We start from the raw sequence: 22,723 nt of genomic DNA on the forward strand, positions 1-22,723 counted from the left end.
GGCCCGATATTATACTTTATCTCGAAACTAATTCCCCGCGAGCAGATTTATTGCAAGAAAGGGGTGAAAAAATACATCTTCTCGGCCCACGGGCTACCCGCCCGTCCTCCTCTCACCCCTTCGGCCTGCCATCCCGTTCACCTGACTTATCGTGCTAATGTAAAAGTACTTAATGCTGAAGTAAAGAAGTCCACGAGGGACCACGTCGGTTTCGTTTTTTAAAATCCGACTTGATTTTTCGCGATACGATTTTACGTCATTCTTTTAACTTGTACCAGAAAATTTCATATAAATCGAGATATATAAGTTGTCTATTAAACAATAAGCGATTATTAACGATTTAACTTTGTTGTTCTTAATTAACTGCAACGTTTATATTCCTCTGTTTTCGTACTGTCTCCTAAAAAGAGTTAGAAGCTGACACGTAATGAACTCGCAGATACAACAACCGTGCCGTTATTTCTGACCGAATTTCATCAATTCTCAACCTTTTCGAACTTTTACATTTTCTGAGTCAAATTGGAATATTTTTCTGATTGCACAAATATGTGCAGTCGTAAAGCGAAGTGTGTGCCGTATAGAACGCATGTATGAAGGTAGCAATATATATCAGAGATATCGTTATCTCCAAAAGATATATTATACAGTAACTCGTATACTTTGGCATACACAGGTATGCACGCGAAAACGGACATTTTTACGAGAAGCTCGCGTATAGCGCACGAAACGCAGATCTAGATGATATTGTTCCGAACCAGGAGCCCGTCTTTCTCGCGCAAAATATTTCATTTGACGTTTCTACGGTGGGATGTATTATTTTCGCTCGCCGAATCGCCTTTAATCGTTCGCGTCTTTACGGCGGGTCGACGACCATCGGCGGTCGCGGCGGTAATTAAAGAAAGGCGAACGCGGTGGCCCGAGAAGGCGGACTTTTTTAGCCATTCGAGAGATCGAACGACGTGATATCCTTATATCCCGTTGCGTATTTCCTCGCGTAACAGGTAAACTCCGTGTCCAATGAAACGGTTTAATAACTGTGGGACCGCCAATGGAAAACGCCGGGCGAGACCCGCGAAGCGGGACAGGTCCAGAAATATGAAAACCTCTGGAAAAGTCCCGATGTTGCAGCTGCATGTGTGTAAGTGGCGCGCGCGAACCCACCACTTATATGAAACGCACGTAGGAGGTCACTCGTATTCCGCACCATCACACATACGGACCGCATCTTCACATACGTCGGAGAAAGCCCGAGGCGAGTCGCGTTTTACATTTTTATTCCGCGCTCTTCTTTTTTCCCCTCGCCCCCCCCCCTCCTTCCCTCTCACAGCTACCAACCCCGCGTTTGGTAGCGCGCGCGAGTTCGGTGAACGAACGAGCACACAATCAGCCACCCCTGCCAGCCACCTTCTACTCTTCCCTCCCTCCCCGCGCCCCCTGCCACCGCCGGCTTGCCGCCACCACCCTTCCCGGAGACGGTATTTTACATTCAAAACGTTCCTCCCTCTCCCTCTCCCCGGCGTCGCGGTCTCCTACCCGACTTCAACCCCCTTGCTTCTCGACCAACCCCGCTCGCGACTCCTGAGCGGCACGTATCTCTGGGAAGGAATATAAAACATGGATCGCGCGCGGAACTGCATACGTCGGCATGCGCGTGTATGCTGGTACGCGCGCGAGCGCGCCGGCTTTAATTTAAAAAATAATTAAACCGCAAAATTAAACGAACCCCACCTCTGTCTCTATATTTTTGTTTCTCTCTCGTGTTTTTCGGCCGGCTCGCACGTATCACAGAGAGAGGGTTCTCGCTGATAGGGAGAGGGAAACCGACTTTCTTTAGTTCTCTTTTTCCACTTCCGCTTCCCTCCCTTCCCCTCCCCTCCCTCCCCCCGTCTCTTTCTCTCTCCCCCCTCATCTTTTTTTATTTTCTTGTACAGCTTTCCCGATTTTCTCGTTTCTCGTCTTTCACACACAATGGCAATGGAGAGAGAGTAGTGGTGCCAGACTCGCGTGCCAGGTGTTGCGTACGTGACTACGCTATCCCGGGAAGGGGTAATTGGAAGCACAAAGAGAATAGACACGGATAACCGATGTCTCCATTAAGCGTTTGCCGATTGCGGCCTGCACGCTTGACTACGCTCCCTTCTGCGCTTCGTCTCTCGGGAAGAATGAAGGATTTCTCAGAGTGTGAGGGAACGGTAACTATGGAACTCTTGATAAGCATTGTCTCGGTGAACGAGTATATCATACTCGCGACACGAGAGAACATCAATATTTTAAATTCCTCATCCCGTTCGGTATATCCTCAATACATCGCAGATTTACAAATTTTTACTAATCTATATATTTAAAATCATATGTTTTACGAATATTCTGTATTCCACGCGCAACTTCAAATTTTCTTTGTCGCTGTAAACTCGATTTAACAATTTCACATGCGTATTGTTTCACGTAGTAATGTTACTCGATTGCAAATCTTGTTGGGATTTTATGATCCTTCGTGACAGGTGCAGATGCGTTTAAATCATGCCAATATAAAAGGCAAATTATGTGTGTGTGTGTGTGTGTGCGCGCGCGTATGACTCATAGTTAGAAATATTTTTAGATATTAGTCTTTAAGGGCATAAAGTGGTTTCACTTTATCACTGTGTTATGACAAATTGACTTCTTATTTTTTAAGCTTTTTTCTTAGTTTTATTTCCAATTTTTTTACAATTTTCCATTAGAAAGGTACATTCATTATACGGAATCCATTTTTAATCATAGATGCATTTGTCACAAAGAAATTGGTTTTAGCATCGTTGTATAATAAAGATCCCTGTAGATGTTAAAATATCTTTTTCTTCTTGTCATGAAATATATGTAGAAGAGAGATACACAGAAAATGTGTTAAATGTATTTCTACCATTGGGACGCCAATGATCTTATCCTGAGGATCACAAAATCCTTAGAGGGTCTACGCGTGTCACTGCAAAATCCAAAATAGAATGTCCCTCAACTAGAACGACATATTGTCTCAGGTCATTGTTACAGACCACTAAATTCCTATATTTTTCCTGTGGAAAGCAAAAGATGTTAAGCCTACTCCTTGTCTGTCGTTCGATCTCTTTGGAGATACCTTTCGAGCTTTCCAAGTGAGACTACCCGCTGCGACGGAGCAGCCTTAATCCGTGTGGACAAAAAGAGTTGGCACAGATATAATGAGAAGCTCGTAATACGAGACTATTGTACATAGCTGCATGCCGCCGACAAACAATGTTCATCTGCGTTAAGCTGCATAAACAGTGGTGCCTTCGACAACCTACTTCAATTTCCCTTCAGTTTCTTCCATATATAAATTAGCATCGGGCACGTGCTCTAATTCGAATACAATTTTTGAACTAAGGCACACACACACATACGCACTCTCTCTCTCTCTCTCTCTCTCTCTCTCTCTCTCTCTCTCTCTCTCTGCAATTTTCACGTTTTTACAAACCGACAACATTTTGCATCGTCGTTCTATATGCTGTATCGCGTGCGCATACGCAATGCGTTGCCTAATGTAATTATTATTCAATATATGTATCAGCGGACTTATATCGGCGTCTGGAAGAAACCAGTAATTTACGACGTACTTGAAATTTACAAGCGTTTCTCATGGAAATAGGCAGGTCCTCGCTTAATTAGCGTAATCATACAATTACGTTGAACTTCGGTTTACCTTATAATATCCTTTTAATCGTCTTTAATAACGGACGGCAACGGGAGCTTCTTGGAAAATCGAAACGCCTCTCGCGATCGATCGAGTCGCGTTACTCACTTCGATTGATTTTTGGCGGATCTCTCCGACTCCGATTTTCGCGCCTCGATATCAGCGGGAGACAAAAGTCGTCTTATCAAGTCTGAATTCAATCGGACGCGACATCGATAAAGTCCGGCGAGGACACTCGCCGTTAAACGCCGGTGGTGCTCAGGTGTCTCGCACCTGATGCACCTGCACGGCAGGTATCACTGCGACCGTCGCGTACACGCGTCTACATTCGATATTGTCACCTGCTGGAAATGACGTTGAGAGTTATTAGTGTAACAACGATGCCGATATGCCGATCTCATAAATCCTCGAACCCTCTACGCATATGGGATGCAGTCAACGTGCGAGTTTAACACCTTTTATTAGCCCGTTTTATCGAACGAGAGAGTGAGAAAAATGCACAGAAAGAACAATTTTGCTGTAGAAGTTATCTAAAAGTTTGGCCAGATACAGACTTGAAAAATAATTTTGTGGCGCCATCAAAATTATTAAGATGTTTAAATAGATGATAATACTGCAAAATTTTTTTCTATTCTAGCAATTAATTTGAATGCCTTACATAATTATTTTGATGGCTCGATAAAATTATTTTTCAGAAAAACAAAATAAATAAAGCCAATGAAACGAGCAGAACATAAATATAAGAGATAAATATTTATTACAAACAAATCAAAATAATATGTCAACCGACGAACAAAATTCTTCTTCAGCAAGTTTAAAGTTCTTTTAAAACGAAGATTATAGATAATAAAGCTATATAGTTACCATAGTTAATATAGACCGAACAAAATTATTTTCCAGATCTGCGTACGTCCAGCAAAATTGTTTCCCCCCGTGCATTCATTTTAATTCTAACATTCGATAATTTTCCCGTATTCGGCGCGATCTTCCACTCGAGCGTGACGTACGACGGTGGCTCGAGAATTTCAAGACGTCTCTTATCGATAACGGAATCGTGCTCTAAGACGATTGAGAAAGAAACTTAATTCGCATTCGTCCCGGCGCGCGCACGGTCACGCTTTCCTGACGAAGTGAAAGATATGCGCGCATCGTTGAGACGTCAATAAACGTGCGAGTTGCGCGAAACGTGATAAGATGGAAGAAAACGGAGAAGACGGAGTGCATCGAGAGGGTGCATCTACGGGTACGGGTGAATCTGCTGGTTTACGGACCGTGCGCGTCTATATAATTATTCTCGATGCAGGATACACATATCTTTATAAGGAAGGGTTCACGTATATATCGGCGCGCTGGTATCCGCCACGGTATCTTTATGGCTTATTGCAACGCTTTAGGCAATTTCGTGATCAACGTGAGGAACGGGGAGGAGAGGAAAACCATGATCGCCCGTCCGCTCAAAGCGTTTCGCTGTTTCTATCAGATTTTGTTCGAGGTACATAATTGTTTAACATTACTGCGTATGAAGAAAATATAAGATTAAAGATTTAAGGTCTTAAAGGCGTTAAACTAAGCAATTCTAGTTGGGGATGGGAGAAACGTATCATTACGAGACGTTAATAACATGTTAAATTAACGAGCTAGGTGTTAAAGATTCAAGACAAGTCAGTTAATTGTTAGAGGAAATCCTCCAGAAATAGTGAAGTAATGATAGTAATAATAAAGTAAGAAATCAATTGCAGACGCACGAACTGTAATTTTTTTTTTCTTTTTTTTAATTTCATCTCGAGAATATTTGTAGGAGAATTTGTTGAGAGGGAAACGATCTGTGAAAATGAAAAAAGAATTACGGCATACTACTCAACTCGCACGCGGATTATCTTCTCGTTATCCTCTCGATACATTGTATCGTCGACCAAGAACCAAGAGAAATAATGATTCGCGGAACGCGACACGCGGACTCCCGCATACGTGAACGACCCATGTATGTCTCTGGTTCACCTTACGGAGACGAAGGGGGACAGGAACTCAGAGATGGAGAGATAAACAGATTGAGCGCGGACCGGGAGGCAGCAAGAGGGAGAGGGAGAGTAGAAGAGAGCGAGAGCGAGTATACTGGTTCGAGGGACCAACAATGCCCTCATTCAGTCTTCGTATACACGGGCGCATTATTGAATTCAGCCGCCTTTAAATAGACAGAGAGAGAAAGGACAGTGACAGAGCGCGCGCAGGGAGCAAGAGGAAGAGCGAGATGGGGAGGGGGAGAGAGAGAGAGAGAGAGAGAGAGAGAGAGAGAGGGAGAGAGAGAAAGGGTTACGGAGACGGGTGAGATGCGAGAGGAACAGGCTGAATGCTATCTATATTATCCGAGCATAGTCGCTCACGCTGTTTGGCGTAGATCGAGATTATCTTCCGCAGTATCTGAAGCCGCAGCCGCGCGCCGCCGAAAAGCAAAGTGCTTGCTCCGGGCGAAAGGAAGAAAGGGGTGAGCGGCGAGGGTACGCGGGGGGAGGGGATGTGTGCAAGATCGCCGCGAGATACGTTTGTGCTGGTACACGTCTAGCCTCCAAATCTAATGTGACGTCTGTGTCACGTACCTCCTTCCATGCTGCTCCATGTCGCGCACATAAACGGGGGGGTGTCTCTCTCTCTCTCATCCTCTCTGTCTCTCGCTCACCACAAAGAACGCGCCCCTATATGCACGCATCGCCGGCAATATCTAATATGTTTCTGTCTTTCGAGGAACGATACTGAAATCGCGTTGCGCGTTACTTCGAAATTGCCGGAGTATTCCAAATAATTCCGAAATAAATTTCCGAAACGATTAACTTTTTATTGTTTTGTTGCAAATGTCAGGTTGACATTTTATCTCTTGAATGATATATCACGATAAGAGCCCATTAATCTCTATTAATCTTAATTTATTATTAATTTGAAAAGCAATAATTAACGATTTCTGTGTTATGCGAATATTTTATGTACATCTGGTATTTTTAACCTGATTTTTATATATCTAGTATTTTTAACCTGATTTTTTTTTTTTTAATTTAAAGGAAGTCTCATTTATATTTTAACTAATCATTTTTCACAAAACTATTATTGCTTCCATGAATATGGTAACTAATTATCTATAACTTATAAAATAGTTGGAATCATCATTGATGATTCTGTTTTAAAATTTTATCTTTAATATATTCTTAATAGCTGATAATTTAATAGGTACATCACAAGCAGATGTGAAAATAATCACGCATTAAACGCAAAAAATCGAAACGAAATGTGGATTTTAAAATTATTCATAGAATCGAAATAATTTTACTGTTTCTACGAAATTGATTTAACAATTTCTCTTTAATCTATTAAGAAGCAAAATTTTACTCACATACAGTTTTAAAAAATTTCTCACACTTTTTTTATTTATTTCTAAATATAATTAATAAAGCTAAACTTTTATCTCTGTTTTCAAATAATTATTACATTTTTATCACACTTTTATTAATAATTGACATTTAAATATTTTAACGAGTAATCGATAAATATTCGTAACGTTTCACGAAATTTAGTTTATCCCTTTAGTTTACCTTCTTTCTTTGTATATTTTTCTTTGTATACCTATTGAGATCTTTTTTCACAATTTTGGATTTTTTATCGATGAGTTTTGTCTGTTTCGCTGTTGATCATCGGTATGTTGATTCATCGGTAAGAGAGACGAACTTTCTTCGCTTTCTTGTAACGTGTCTCGTATCATTTTGACAATTCGCAATTCGGTATTTTCGTCGGAATCATCGCTCTCGGCATCGATACTCGCGGATTTGAGAAATTTTCGGGCGGCATCTTCGTGAGGCGTGCGTGGGTGATGTGACTTCTTGGGCTCTTCGGGTTTCTGTGACATTATTGGAAGAGACTCAGTTATTCGTTCTTCAGCTTTAATCAAACGGTTATTCTCTTCGCTCCTAGAATAGTTCAAACTTCTCGACTGCGGTTGCTCACTCGAGTAGTCCATCGTATTGGCATGTCGCATTTTTTTTATCAGCATGAATTTGATTCGATCAGAAGGATTTCTCTTAATTTCCTTGCCTGACAGTTTTTGTCTCTTCACCGCTGCCTGACGATTCACGTCTCTTGACCGATCGTTTTTTTTTGTTTCTGCGAGATTTTTTATCTTTATTGATATTATCTTATTGAAATTATTCGTGTCTTGCATTCGCAAGTTTATGGGATTCAAGTTTCTTCGAGTGTCGTGGAGATGAACGTGCTGAGGAACTTCGATGACAACGCGAGTTTTATCCTTGTAGACGTTGGACTGTCCGCTAATTTTATCGAGATGTTCCTCTTCAGACAAGGATATGGTCAGGAGTAAATCGTCGACGGCGGATTTCAGCGACTCTTTATTTTCTTGGAAGGTGTCCGAGGTTTCAAAGCGAGCGACTGGCGTGAGAGATTTGGTATCTAAAAATTCTCCAAACCTCATACTCGGCATCTCCTCGTGAACGATGTCGGCGTTCAGGTCGACGCTTTCGTCTCCCGGACCGTCCAGTCTCACCGCCGGTAGTAATGACGTAATATGCTGCTTGACGTCATCAGGCACCTGAGGTACTTTGATGAGATGCTCGAACAGTGCCTTCAAATACGCACCCCTCGTCGTGTAGGTCATGTGATCGAAGCCCGCGGCGTGCACCAAATTGTTATACTTACGCTCGAAAAACATCGCCACTTTCACCGCGTCGGTTTCGTTTATCTTCGAGTAATCGAGAGCCCGCATCACGCCGTACATGTCCACGTTTACGTTGGAATCCTTCGCGTGCTTCTTCAGTTCGATTGGCGCGTCGAGACCGTCGATGGTGGTTATTTTATCTCGAAAGTACCCCAGAGCCTCTTGCTGCACGGGATCTTGCTGCACGCTTTCCAGCTCCTGGCCCAGGTCCAGGATGGCTTGTAAAAGTCGACCCTTGGTCACGTACTCGAACGGGTCTTTCGGTAACTTCAGTTTACGCAGCAAGTCAGGAATGGAGAAGAATTTGATGATACCGCGAATGATACCCTCGTCCGTCGTCTTCGGTAACGCGAACAAGAGCGAATGCAGATCAATATCATTTATCGTTCTCTCATTTATCATGCGCTCGATCTTCATCTCGTTGTGCAGAGTACGATTTAAATATTTTGATTCCGTGTGGTACTCAGGTGCAAAATCAGTTGGTCGACTAATCGTGAGGTTCAACATGAAATCATTCATCGCAAACAGCATACTCTTATAAGTGGAGTATTTTATGTCGAAATCATTTCCGTATAAAAGCTGAAATCCCCATAGCGTGAAATACTTCCGAATGGTTTGCAGTTTGCTCGCGTGATACCTATAGTCACGCATCTGCTTCATCGCGTGTTCCACTTGTTCCTTGTGAATCTCGTTCACGAGATGTGGCTTCAAGGTCTTGATACTCTGTCGCATCGCTTCGCTGATATCTCTCTTTTCGACCAGCTCCATCATCTTCAGAAGCAACTGTTTCGGCGTGTCTCTCGGCATTAGATTTTTTTCCAAGATCAATACTTGTGTATCTTGGCATTGCATGAGAAGTCTGAGATTGTCGAACTCGTGATCGCTCGGAATTTCATTGATGGCTTCATCGATCTCGGAAAACGTTGGTACTTCTTGTATGAGAATCGATCTATCAAAAGACGGAAACCAAGTTCTAAAAGCAGACATGATGCAATCATGCAAATAAACCTCTATGTCGTTAATCAATGATTTGCTTTTGATTAACTCTGATCTATAAGCGAGTTCTCTCATAACTGCGCGTACCATACCGAACGGGGTCCCATGAGAAAAGGCTCGATAAATATCTTTGGGTAAATCTTCTACGGCTAAATCTTCTTTGTGGCCGAGCATGTACAATTTTAATGGCTTCACTTCATTCGCACACCTTCCATTTGGAATAAATGGAACAAATGCATGATAGAGGAAAATCTCCTTTCCTACTCTACGCATATCGTTCTTGCAAGCTTCGAACGCGTCTTTCATAGGTCCGTCTACCTTTACGTCGCGTAGAAACAATGCAGAGAAGTGCATAATGGATATCCATTCGGTATAATTTCTAGTTGGCGTTTCATTGGAATTCCTTGTAAAGATCGATTGGAAGCTATAATTCGGCGGCAATATCTGGACCAAATTTTCGGATTTCAACGCGAAATCCTGGTATTTTATGCACGAAGCAGAATTCGCAAGTACACTTAAGCGATTAAGATCCTGGGGGATAGATACTTGTTCCGGTAAGAATTTCGCATTCGTCTCTAGAGAATCGAGGGCGGAAAATATTTTGTCGTTATGCAATTCCTTGACGTTTCGTAGAGCGCTCAACAGATCGAAAATCCGCTGCTTAAAAGTACGTGACGGTCGATACAAGTCGAGATCTATGGGAAGAAGCGACGCGACATCTGTCGTCGACAGAAATTGCAGCAAGGGACTTATCGAGGAGAAGTAAGTGCACGGTATCGCTCGTATCAAAACATCTACGTGTTCCCTGGTAATGTCGATGTCGGACATTTTCTTCAACAAGGTCCCGGCATTAATCAATGCCTGCCTCGTACTCACGTCCGTAGGATTGGCCTGCTGGCAGTAGTGCACGATCGTCGAGATCTTCATCTTCCGCGATTCTATGCTGCTAATATTGAAATGAATCGGCAAATACGGCATCAAGGTGGCCAGTCTGCAATTATTTACGAGTAACTTTATGTAGAAAGTATCCAACGGCAATGGCAATAATAGCTTCTCGATCTCCGTGTCGTTTACCGCAGGCGTATCCGGCATTTTGCTAACGATTCTTTTCGCAAAGTTGATCGAATACGCCAAAGATAGAAACGCGTTGCTTTTCGATAACTCGCCTAGTACCGCTAACACGCGCAATTTCTTCGTCCTGTATTCGGTCAGCTGGAAATTCACAGGTAAAGACATGATGACTTTTTTAGTCGTCATCTGCGTCCTGAGTTGTTTGATCTGATTGTACTGGTTGAACGGAATCTCGCTTATGATAGATCTTATGTCATCGCTATTGACTATCGATCTCAGTGGTATTATTTCGGAACTGACTTTCGTCAATTCGCCTACGAGTACGTTGAGGGTATCTTGCAGCTTGTCATTTTTCGTAGAGCCAAGAGTGGCGTTCAGCATCCGTAGAACATCGTGTAACGCCACTCTGACGGTAGACGCTTGCTTTATATCAAACTTCCCAGGTAACATCTTGATTAACGTGTAAGATTTCAAATATTTTCTAATAAGCCCCAAGTAAGGCATTCCGGTGACGGGAATTATATTAAGTAGTGGCACGAGATCATCCTCCGTGATGTCCGGAACGTCCGGATAGGTTTCCACTTCTTGGACAAGTCCCTCTAATTCCGAATGAACGTCCGTGTTTAATTTTAACAGTTGCCGCAGCAAATGTAGCGTTTTCGTCTTGTACGTCGGCTGGTTGTCGAAAGTGAACGATTCCGGTAGTAAACTCGTTAAGTTTTCGGACTTGAAAAATTCACGTAGTTTCGGAGACATGTTTAATATCGTGACTAATTCGAGATCCTTACTGGATAACTTTTTGGGGATCTCTTGAAATGATCGCCTCGTCGAAGAGATTTGCAAACTCTGTCTCACGAACCTCATGGTCTTGTAAAGAGTCACCCTTCGTCTCAGAGTGGGCAAGCGCAGCAGATTATCCAGCACAGCGGTAAAGGCGTCGATCGACGTACTATAGTTCGTGTATTTGAAATCTTGCGGTAGATATTTGATCATATTATCGTGACTTAAGAATATCTTCAGGGGCACTACATTGTAGTTGAGCTTGAGACTCATCAAGGTACGATGCATATTCTTAATGTCTTCCTCGGTAATGAAGTAGAAACGGTTTTCAAGATTTTTCTTCAACTTATTTGCCGACTCATTGACATTCTCATTTTCAATTTTATATTTATTTTTTATCAAGAATAACAAATAAAGCAATTTTTTGACCGGAGTAGGAAACATCTTCCAATTCGTGTCTTTGTACTGAATATACTTGGCGATCTCTTTGGACTGCAAGAAGATTTTGATGGGTACGAAATCTTTCTTGTGCGGTATTAAGGCTAGCATTTCTTCCCAGTCTTCTGTGGTTAAATCTTCCTTCTTTTCAGGACCTATCGTCAATTCCAGAGCACGCTTGAACGATTGCAGCTGTTTTTGCATGTTGTAATCGACGTACGCTGGCCCTTCGTTCAATAAATAGTCAACGATATTTCTAAGTATCTCGCTATTGGGCATGTTGAACAATTTCTCTGGATTCAAGTAGCTAAGTACTTCCGGGTTTAAGATGCTATTGAGATAATCCACGTTGATTTGCCGAACATGCTCCATTTCCAATAATAACGGTCTGAGTTGAAAACCGGTGACGATCGGATGATTCAAATGTTCGACTTCTGATCGCAGTTTGTTTAATATGTTTGCTACGGTATGGTTATTCCTGACCTCCGATAAATTCGCTATCTTGGACAATAAAGTTATTAATGGGGTTTGCGATCTTACGATACTGTCGTCGTTCGTAAAACGGGACAACACGTCAGCGTTGAACAATTTCTCGATGGATCTAAAACGTTGTCTGACGATATGCGGAATGGTGTTCACTATATCTTCGAGGTCCGAGATCTGGGTGCCCGCGAGTCCTTCATCGGGTCGGATATTTCTTAACATCGAGAACGCGTTTAAAAATTGCGTGCTGTTGCCCATTTCATGATGCTTATAGAGGAGCTTCAATAACGCGCGATACCGTCTTTGGATATTAGTAATCGCTAAAATAGCGCGTCCGAATTTTTCGTTGATATCTTTTCTGTGCAAGAATAACCTAATGGGAGCAAGCTCGCTGGAATAAGCGATTCCTACATTGTCAAATATAGTTAATAAGTCGACGTCAATTCCTAAACTGAATATGTCTTGTCTAATGATATTCAACAGTTTGAAAACTTTGTCGCTCTTTTTGATTATGGGATGCGATAGTAAACGATGTAATAATCCCAATAGCGATAATTTTGCTGATCTACCGAAAGGAATGGTAATTCCGATTTTATTCAACTCCGCAGCGCTTAGAAGTTTCTTAACAGGATCGTAAACAGCAGCCTTCATGGCAGCAACGGCATTCCTAAGTGGTTGGATGTTCATCCTCCATCCTTTCAAGTTCGTCTCGATCTTAGAAATAATTTTCATTAGAGAAAGATTATTAGCGACGTCGATTCGTTGTTTTGTGTGGTATAGAATCGCTAGCAAGAGTTCCTCCTTTTCCAACAAATCGGAATTTCTGAGCTCCTCCGGCAAAATGCTGTACGCCCAATCTGGTGTTAGCAATTTTCTCAGTGGCTCGGTGAAAGAATCGGCAGGCAAGAACGATACAGCTTTATTAATGCGTTTTTTACTGGCCCGCGATGCCTCGTCCAGATATTTATCGTACGTAATTTCTTTGAGAATCATCGACGCTACGTTTGCCTCCGTCTGATTCTTGGCGATGATCTGCTGGAAATAATTTTGCAGCCAGGCTTCCCGTTCTTCCGGCAGAATCGTCGGGTTTTGCAATTGGCTTATTTCTCGTAGGAGTGACTGATAGCTGGCATTGCTCGGATCTTGCAACGATTGGATCAAATAAGCGAAGATCGGAGTCTGATGATTCTCGTCTTCGTTTGCGCCGTCCAAAAAACTCAACGTCGCTCTTATATGCCTCAGCAATAATTTCTCCGTGCGTATTACGTAAGATTCCGCCAAGCTTTTTAGAAGGATAATCAGAGCGTTGCGCGGGATAGCACTTTCTAAAATCGCCGGATTCAAATTTGGCACGAGAGTCATCAAATCCGCTTTCTTCAACAACAAAATCACAGGCTTCACGTACGTGTTGTTCGGCAGGTACTCCAGCATCGCCTCCAACGTCTGCCTCTTCAGGATGTGGAACACAATTTTTCTCTCCAGAATGTTCTCCGCTCGCTTCACGAGATCGGCTAGATTCCCGTCCGATGAGATATAAAAAACAGGATAATTCAAGGCTCTGACGAGAACGTTCTCCGGCGTTCCACTGATGGAGATGTTCCAATCGGTGACGTTCACGTACGCATACGACTGTAGAATTTCGTCCTGCAGCGTTTTGTTACGCGACAGCAATTGCTGAATCAGATAAATAAAGTCAGAGCGGTCGAAAATTTTAATTGGCAACGGCGGCCCGTTGATGTTATCAAGAGCGAATCTTAGCGCCTCGGAGAGCTTCGGTTCCGCGGTTTTCAGGCCCACTGTCTGTAGTATGAGCAGGAGTCTTTCTATCGGCGTATCTACGTCGACCAGGCTGAAAGTCGACGACAAGTAGGTGAATAATTTTTGTTTCTTGAAGAGTATCTTTAGTGGCAGGTATCGCGAATCGCTATCGATATGCGGCAGATATTTTAACAACAATTGCAGATTCTCCGAGGTATACAGATTGATCAGCAGCAATTCTTCGAGATAATTGTTAGCATTTTCGAGAGCCGCAAATAAAGACTCGTCGGATTTCACGAGGGGAAGCGTCAACGCTCTCTTCAGTACCGCTAATAATAAACTCCTCGGCGTTTCGTGTTCAAATTTGTTAAACTCGTAGCCGAGAATATTGAGAACGTTCGGCTTGGACAGAAAATTCAGCATGGGAGTGAATTTGTCGCTTTTGAAGACGTTCGGTATCTCGTTTATCAGTAAAGAAAAGAAGTCGACTTCAACGTTTGTCGAATCATCTCTTTGAAAAATAACGCCAGCGTCGTAGAGCGATTCTCGTTCACGGGTTAAACCGTAGATATGACTCTTGTAAACGAAATTATCGACAGCGTTCGCTAGCAGTTTGCTCACCGGGACGTTTCTCAAACGCGTCAGAGATGTTAAAATTAATTCCCAAGGATCGTCGTTCACTCGTCTATCTCCGAAGGCATAAGTCCATGGCAAATCCTTAGATAAATATGGACGTAACGTTTTCATCGCGTTGCTAATGTTTTGCTGCAGACAAGGGGTTTCGAAGGAATTCAGATAATCGTTTATCTCGTAAAAGCTAATCGGCGCCGTATAATCATAATTGGCATCGCTCGCCAGTTTCTGAGAGACAAAAGGTATCAGGAAAGACAAGGGCTTCTCCAAATGTTGCAGGTGCGGCTTTCTACGGAGACGCGTCAATACTTGCAACAGAGCATGATCGCCTGTTTCATAAAAATCAATGTCGAGATCTTGAATATCCGAGTTATTGAGATGATCCAACAGATACTTAGCTACGGCAACGGCATTAGTGGGATAATAATCGTTCGTCACTTTCAAGAGATTCTTCCAATCATTCTTCCGTTTTGTCGAATAAGGTTCCACGTTGAAATTCTGAAGCAACAACGAGGCCGCTTCTCTGATTGTGTCAGAGGAGAATTCGTCCGCCTCCAATCGTTCGAGAACAGTTTTCAAAAGATCCATCGGGTTCTCCAGATTCGGTCCCAGGTGATGCAAAAGGGTATCTTCCGTGGAGCTCGACCGTTCCTTCATTCGCTGCGCGATAAATTTGATGGCGCCGTGAACCTCCGGATCCGTCAGATCAAACGCCGGATAATTTAACAATATCGCGGACACCGCGCGCAAATCGAAAATCTGGTTGCCGTCGCGAGCCGTTTGTAACAGGAAGTCAACGTCCTTCGTCAGGGACGGAGCTATCCCGTTCCTTTGCTCGTGTGATATTGACTCGATCACGTTCGGATCTACGTTGCGCAACATATCGGCGAGCGGCACCAAGGCGGTGTTGACATTCAAGAACGCGTTAAGGCAGAGCGACGCGTATTCGGAGACGAAGCGGTTGTCGACTCTCTCCAGTATTTGCAGGAGCTTGTACAATTGTTGCTTCGGTAGCTTATTTCTCAGCGCCGGCAGAACGTGAAGGAACTCGTAGACCGCGACGCGACGATTTCGCACGGCATCGTGAATCCGCTCGAAGGGCACCCTCGTGTCCTCGTCGAGGCAGAGCAGGAGTATGCGGCCTAACGCCGTTACCAGGTTGTCACGCAAAGCTGCAGCAGCCTCCAAGCGTGATAAAATATCCTCCGAGGTGAGAGGCGGAGCATCGTTGGCGATGCTTCTTCGTAAAGATTGACCGGATGTCATCGATCTTCGCGCGTTACGTTCCAAACAATGTTGATCATAGTTCGTTTTTCCACGGGAATTCTATTAAGTAAGAAAAGGCAAATACAAAGAGGAGCAAATGTTATGTCTAGTCTTTTTTTTTTTTTTTTTTTAATCTTGTCTTATTATAGCAAAGAGTGAAGGGTGAAGAATTTTATTTATACTTACCGACACCTGTTCGGCAACCGATTCTGCGAATTGACAGACCAATATTGAGACTATTACGATCAGTACGATAGTCCAGTTTATTCGAAACGGAATTCGGAAACTTGCAGCGTTACATTGAGATTCGAACGGTATGCTTCTTTTGCATTCATTAACGCAGTCTTCAGAATAATCAAAAGCTGCATTTTTTCTATCAATCATCTAGAGAAATGTTAAGATGTATTTTAATTATACGATCGCATAATTAAATTTGTATTTGTTTACACTTGATATAACGTTATGATTTTTCTATGGATTGTTTTGAATTTCATTATTTTTTTAATCTTACATGCCATTTTATTATAATTCTCTTATCGTATTGATTATGCAGAAAAATCTGTTTACTTAAATTTTTATGTTTACACTTTATCACTTTTTACAATATGTTTGCTATGTTTGACAGCATAAAATTAACATGCACATGCTGATAAGAAATTAATACGCGCCTGAGCCAAGATGCATTGTTTCTATGGCACATAAACAGATTACCTATGATCTATTAACTGTTTCAAACTGCAATTTCACGCACATTGGTAAATTTTTACTCTAATAAAATATGCGTAAATATAAATTTAAATAATGAAAAGAGAAAAGAAAATTACTTATAAAATAAAATCATAGATAAGAATATATTTTATATTGCACGTTTGTTATCAGAGGATACTTTAAAGATACTTATGTTAAACAATTCATAAATACATACTGTCATATAGATAAATAAAAAGCAAGTTTAAAAACATTTGTTTTCTTTGAAAGAATACAGCGTGAATATTTTTTAAAAAGATTACTTATTTGAATCTGTCATTTTTTTATGGACTTTTATATAATCGCTTATCAGAAAATTATTCAATAACAAACTCAAGTCATAATCATAGTCTTAGTCATTGTTGTTGTTATTATTAAATATATTCACCATATAAGCAGAGTGATTAAAACTGCAAATGCAACATTATAATTTTTCTATAAAAAAAAAAATTGATTAATCGTGAAAAGTCGTACAATAAAAACGTGCAAATAACTATTACAACACACAATTGAATTTTTTCGAAATTCGTTATTAGGAAGCTCATTCAAAGCTCACTCGAACTACTTGACTTAAATCTAGATATTAAGCCAATCTAAGCTAATTATAAGTATAACTATTTTCTATTGCGTTTAAGACATTGAAGACTTACTATTGCAACGGATACAAGACACGTATTCCTAAATAAAACTCTTTGCGATTTCTCTTTGCGAGCGTCTCGACTCGATGCTTGCTCACTTTTCCCGACCGGTGGCTCGTCGAAGACGACAGTGTCGAGACGACAGACCCGTCTGAGTCTCCACCGTCGATCGGATCATGCCGACGCTGTGACGGATTAAATCTATAGCGCGTGTTCGCAGTGGCGAATTACTAATCGATTTCAAATCCTTCTCCGACACAGTGCGAATCGCGTTTGCAATCACGCTCTCACTGTTACACCGCCGAGGTAATGCGCTTACGTGTGTATCGCGAGGCGATAATGCAAGACGTATCGAAAGCGAAACGGGAATAAATGGCGCGAACTAATTTTCTATGAAATTGTTTCTATAAATTCTCTCGCCTATGATAAATCAAGCGATTTTCATTTCGCCAGAATTATTCGCCATATCTTGACTTTGGTTCTAATCTGCTCTTTATGGTCACATTGTATTAACAAGTTTCTTAAATTAAATGACTTTGATAACGTCGATGATATATTTATAAAAGTTTATAATTAACATAGCAGATTAACATTTCTGATTCGCAGAATTTATTGTTAGATTCACAGAATGTATTGTTAGATTTTATTTGACACGAAGTCATTAAAATGAAATAAAATTATAACAAGTTTATCTCCATCTGTTATCGAGATAATTAATAATTTTATGCGCCGAAAAAGAAGAAGCGAAAAACGAACTTTCTATTTGTTCGACGATGTGTCTCGACATAGTGACGCCAGAATGAAACGAACGCTGAAATTCTCATTCATGTAAACTATAGTATTTCTATGCATGTTGCAATTTTATTCAAATCATATTCAATAGAATACCGCTGCATCACTATTGCATCACAAAATCTCACGCACACATTTGCATATATATATATATTTGAATATATATATTATAATTATATTATTGTAATTACTTTTCTATGCAAGTTTACCATTGAAAATTAATTATTAAAAGTTAATTCTTTCTCTCTTTTAATACGCGGTAAAATTATTCCGCAGCATTATATTATTATTATTGCTTTTGTTCTTATATAATATTTTTAAATTTTATATATATTTCTATACATAAAAAATTTTACCAATTTCCAATTGTTTTCTTACTAATTAATTACGATCCGTCAGAAATGAAATAATTTAAACGTGTTTTGGATAGATGAAGCTTTGCTAAAAACTTGCTCACTTTTTACTTCACATAGTGGCATAGTCGTAGTTCACCAAATTCAGCAAAGGCTTCGACAATAATAAAAGCGTTGCATCCGTGTTTTCCGAGAACTTTCGTTTCTTGCAATGAAAGAGAGTATCTTTCTGCACCCCCCCGTGCGCGTGCTCGCCGACGCGTGCATAACGAGGCTATCCTAAGAAATCTAAAAAAAAATGCCCCGGGAGAAAGAGAGCAAAGAAGATCTTCTTCGAGAGAGTCGCTCGGCTCCTCAACGCGCAATTGACATCGACCGAGGCGGAAAGAATCGCTGACAGAAACCAAAATGAATTATCGTGTCTTGGTACGCGGTAATTAATTATCGTGGTTAATTCTTTCTCTCTCTCTCTCTCTCTCTCTCTCTCTCTCTCTCTCTCTCTCTCTCTCTCTCTCTCTCTCTCTCTCCTCTCACGTTCATCGTCGTTGTAGGTCCGCTCATACGCGTTCGTCCAAAATCACATAGATTATCGATTGCCGTTCACCGACGCGGGATTAAACAATTTTAATTTACCAAGCGACAAATTAAATGAACGCTCGGACGGCGGGACGAAAAGTGCCGATTATCGCGAAATATTTCATCGCGTTTTATCTCGCGTATTACGAGCGTTAAAGAGGAGATTATGAAAGCCATTAAAAATTTAATAACGGCCCTTGGAGAAATCGCAGGAGTCGAATGTGCGTATCTCGCGCAGATGACGCGAATCTGATAAACCCTTTCGGTCTCACCGACATTTGGACGTTTTCCAAAAATATAGTTTTTTTTTTTTTTTTTTTTTTTTATACTTCGGTCTCTCGCAATCAACCGTGCGATCTCGAATTAACGCGGGCTATAAATCAGCATTATTTCTCGCAGAGAAAACATTTCGATATACCGATCGGAAAAAAGAGAGCCGATCGAGATTAATTCTGTTCGCTCGTTCGACGACAATCGAGTTTTTATAAGCGGCTGCATAATGCCGATAGCTTATCGCGCTCACATCAGAGCGGTGTCTGTCTACATACATTTTACAAACTGGTGTATGCTAGAAAGGAGACATTATCTTCAAAATGTATCACGTGGATATCTCTCTGGAGTGATGATTTTCACAGGCTATAATCAGGCGTTCGTATAATTGAATAATTTTTAAGAGTAAACAAGAGAATGTAAATGTATTGTTTTCTACAACGGGAAACTTAATTTGGGAGAATATAATAAGAATTTTTGAGAACAAATAGAAAAAGCACATTCCCGTTACGGATATATTTGACAAGTACTACGTGCAAAGTACGCGTATTAATTATTTTTGAACAATGTATAATCCATTCTGAAACACAGACTGTCGGAGGACTTCTTTCAATTCGAGATCATCTCTACCCACGTGACACACTCGAAAAATGTCTGAGCGTGAAATGACAGAATGTACGCGCAATCTCGCCGACAAGCGGCATCCCATCAAGCGACATCGGATCACAGCGATCCGTGGTCCCCGGCACAATGGCGACGACACGCACCCCATTCTTGTCGACGGGCCTCGTCGGCAAATTTTCCACGTGATACGAGCATCTTAATAGGGACATCCCAGCGCGGGAGACGATTTAGTCGTGGACCGAGAGAGAGAGAGAGAGAGAGACGGTCTCGTTCAGAGCAATCTCGACATCTAAATTCGCGTCGGGCGATGTTTGACCGGAAGACTTCTTCGCGCGCTCCTGCTCCCAGGGTAGTTGGGGATACATTTCGACGAGGGGGGGTCGCAGGGGAGGTACGCACGTCCGTGGTAGACACGTTTATTTATACGTAGGCGCAGAAAGAACGAGAGAGGCGGTCGAGGCGGTCCGATGCAGATGAGATGGTATCGCGGTAATCGTCAGATCTCTCAGGAGCGGGACAATACCGGTCGTTCTCCAGTGTTCGGGAACACTCAACATCGTGCGACAATGGCACCGAATGGACGACAGCTGCTTAACGCTCGCCCTCGCGCCCTCGCGTCCATGCGATTCCCTCCGCCTCGCTCGCTATCGGGGAGTTTTTAACCACGGATTTTCGATGCGCAAAAAAACGGAGGATCCGGAGAATGCGATCCCCGCATCCGTTGCGCGAAGGAAGATATCGCAAACCGTGAACCCTCGTAGGGCGATCTTCGGAAGAGGAAAATGACGTTCTCTCTCACAGGCTAAGAGATAAATCGTACATTTATTTGATTACACTTGGATTTTCATTTTCTGTGATGAAAGACAAATAAATATGTTAACTTTGAAAATAGAAGGAAAATAAATTGTGCAACTGTGACAAATAAATCTATAATATTAATGTTGCCGATCTCGATTTAAACGAAATTAGAGGTAATTTTGTCAATGAACGTGATAATCTTGGAAAAGGCGAGTTTTATTTGGAATAGAAGGCGGATTTCGGGAGCACGCCAAAACGCGACATGCACAGGGACATCGAGTAACGTTGTAGTTAGCGGTAAAAAGCGAAGTGACGGCGAGTACGAGAAGAGTGCGGCGCGCGCTTACTCTCTCTCTCTTTCTCTCTCTCTCTTTTTTTCTCGTCCCCTCGTGCCTCCCGTAAAAACCGAAAATCCGCAGATCGGTGATCGGCGATAACCGAAAATACAGCTGCAGTTTGCGGTCACCCGATGCACGGTGGCCGTAGATGGTCGATCGTGATTACCAAAACAGAGAACGGGCCCCGAGCAGAAACGAGATGGAGGTCGGGAGGATGACAAAATGTGTACGAGAGAGAGAGAGAGAGAGAGAGAGAGAGAGAGAGAGAGAGAGAGAGAGAGAGAGAGAGAAGGAGGGGTGGGGTAGAGGAGAGAAGAGGAGTCTGTAGAAAACGTATTTTGACTGGAACAGCCGTAATTTGGCGAGCATTGTGCACTACCATTGTCAAGCGGCACGCCGAGAAGAGGAAGACTCGTGACGACATGCGGTTTTCACGAGAGAAAGCTCTATACGTCTCTATATAATGCGAAGGAATGAAACGCGACGAGCATTTTCCCCTACGAGGCTCGCCTCGAGACCTCGAGAAATTTGTTTGCGTTTATTGATACCGTTGAGTATCAGAATGGTCGAAGGGAAGTTTCATCAACACGAGCAATTGTGGTCAACCGATCGTAGTCACAACTGAGACGTTTGCGCGTGATAAATTGCACAGAGGCGCAGTTTGTGTTCCAACGTGATTTTCGTGATCGATGCACCTTCGAATTTGTAGTACATTCATAGATTATTGTACGTACAACAAACGAATACAGGATATATTGTTATAGAAGCAGTAAACATAATTATAAACGAAAAAGAATCGTGAAATAGAGATGACATATAACTGCTTGAAACAACAGATGGATATCTTAAGATAGAAGAAGAGGAAAATGTCTTCTTTAGTTTATCTTTTATCTACGCGGACCTGACGAAATTTCAGCGAATTCCAAGAAATGATTGTACCAAAGAGGAAATGATTTAGACACCTTTACATACGAAAACGAATAACTTTCGTGACGTTTTACATCAGGTTCCAAGATATAACTAATATATTATGTTCGTTTTGAGATATAAACTCATATCCTGAGGGACTCGCTGAGGGGGAGGATCGAGGAAAGGGAAAAGGATAACGCAATAGATGACTGTAGGAGGTCCTGTGTCATCCTGGGGGTTCTAAAACCAACGAGCAACGGGATATTAATCTCGCCACTATTGAACGCGGTTTTGTCTGAACTCACGCACAAATCACTCCTATATTTTTTACTATATTATAATATATATTATAATACTTACTATACTATAATATATATATATATATTATATTTGTATTTGCTCGCACAGATAAGTTTCACTGCGAGAGAAATATCATGAAGCTCGAGAAAATGTTTCTGCACATGACATTTAAGTCACTTATCTTTATCCAGCAAGTCGTGATTTCTATGAATCTACAAATTTATCTTACAATATGATAAAAGTATCTCTCATAGATCATTTGATTTTCGCATATATTTCTTTATATTTTTTTTTTATTTTTTTCCGAATGCTCTTACCACGACTATGAATCCAATCACGGGGTTTTGGTTGGAACGATCAACCATCGAGTCGCGTTGAGTTAGTTAAGTCATTCGTTAGAACCACAAGGATGTTCTTCGATGTCGCTGTGGAACGTCGGTGTCAGTGACAAACGAGCGGTACCGTCGCGACCGAACCCTTGTCACACGAGGCTAGCTTCCTAAATGCGAACATGACCTGCCTGAATTTTGGGAATGGAATTTTTTAATAGGGTGCAA

General features: G+C 41.8%; 2 protein-coding genes across 2 annotated transcripts in view; both read right to left on the reverse strand.

Moving 5' to 3' along the window:
* The window catches only part of LOC105428393 (uncharacterized), a 151,845-nt gene that overhangs the window by 96,911 nt on the left and 32,211 nt on the right, over window positions 1-22,723 (reverse strand). The window lies entirely within an intron of this gene.
* LOC105425113 (uncharacterized) lies at window positions 6,740-16,683 on the reverse strand. Its single transcript, XM_011635704.2, is given in 3 exon segments — window positions 6,740-7,347; window positions 7,350-15,881; window positions 16,008-16,683. Coding segments are annotated over 3 exon segments (8,823 nt in total). The 5' UTR covers window positions 16,206-16,683; the 3' UTR covers window positions 6,740-7,254.

Source organism: Pogonomyrmex barbatus, unplaced genomic scaffold (assembly GCF_055798465.1).
Source record: "Pogonomyrmex barbatus isolate J1 unplaced genomic scaffold, ASM5579846v1 scaffold14, whole genome shotgun sequence".
NCBI classification, from domain to species: domain Eukaryota; kingdom Metazoa; phylum Arthropoda; class Insecta; order Hymenoptera; family Formicidae; genus Pogonomyrmex; species Pogonomyrmex barbatus.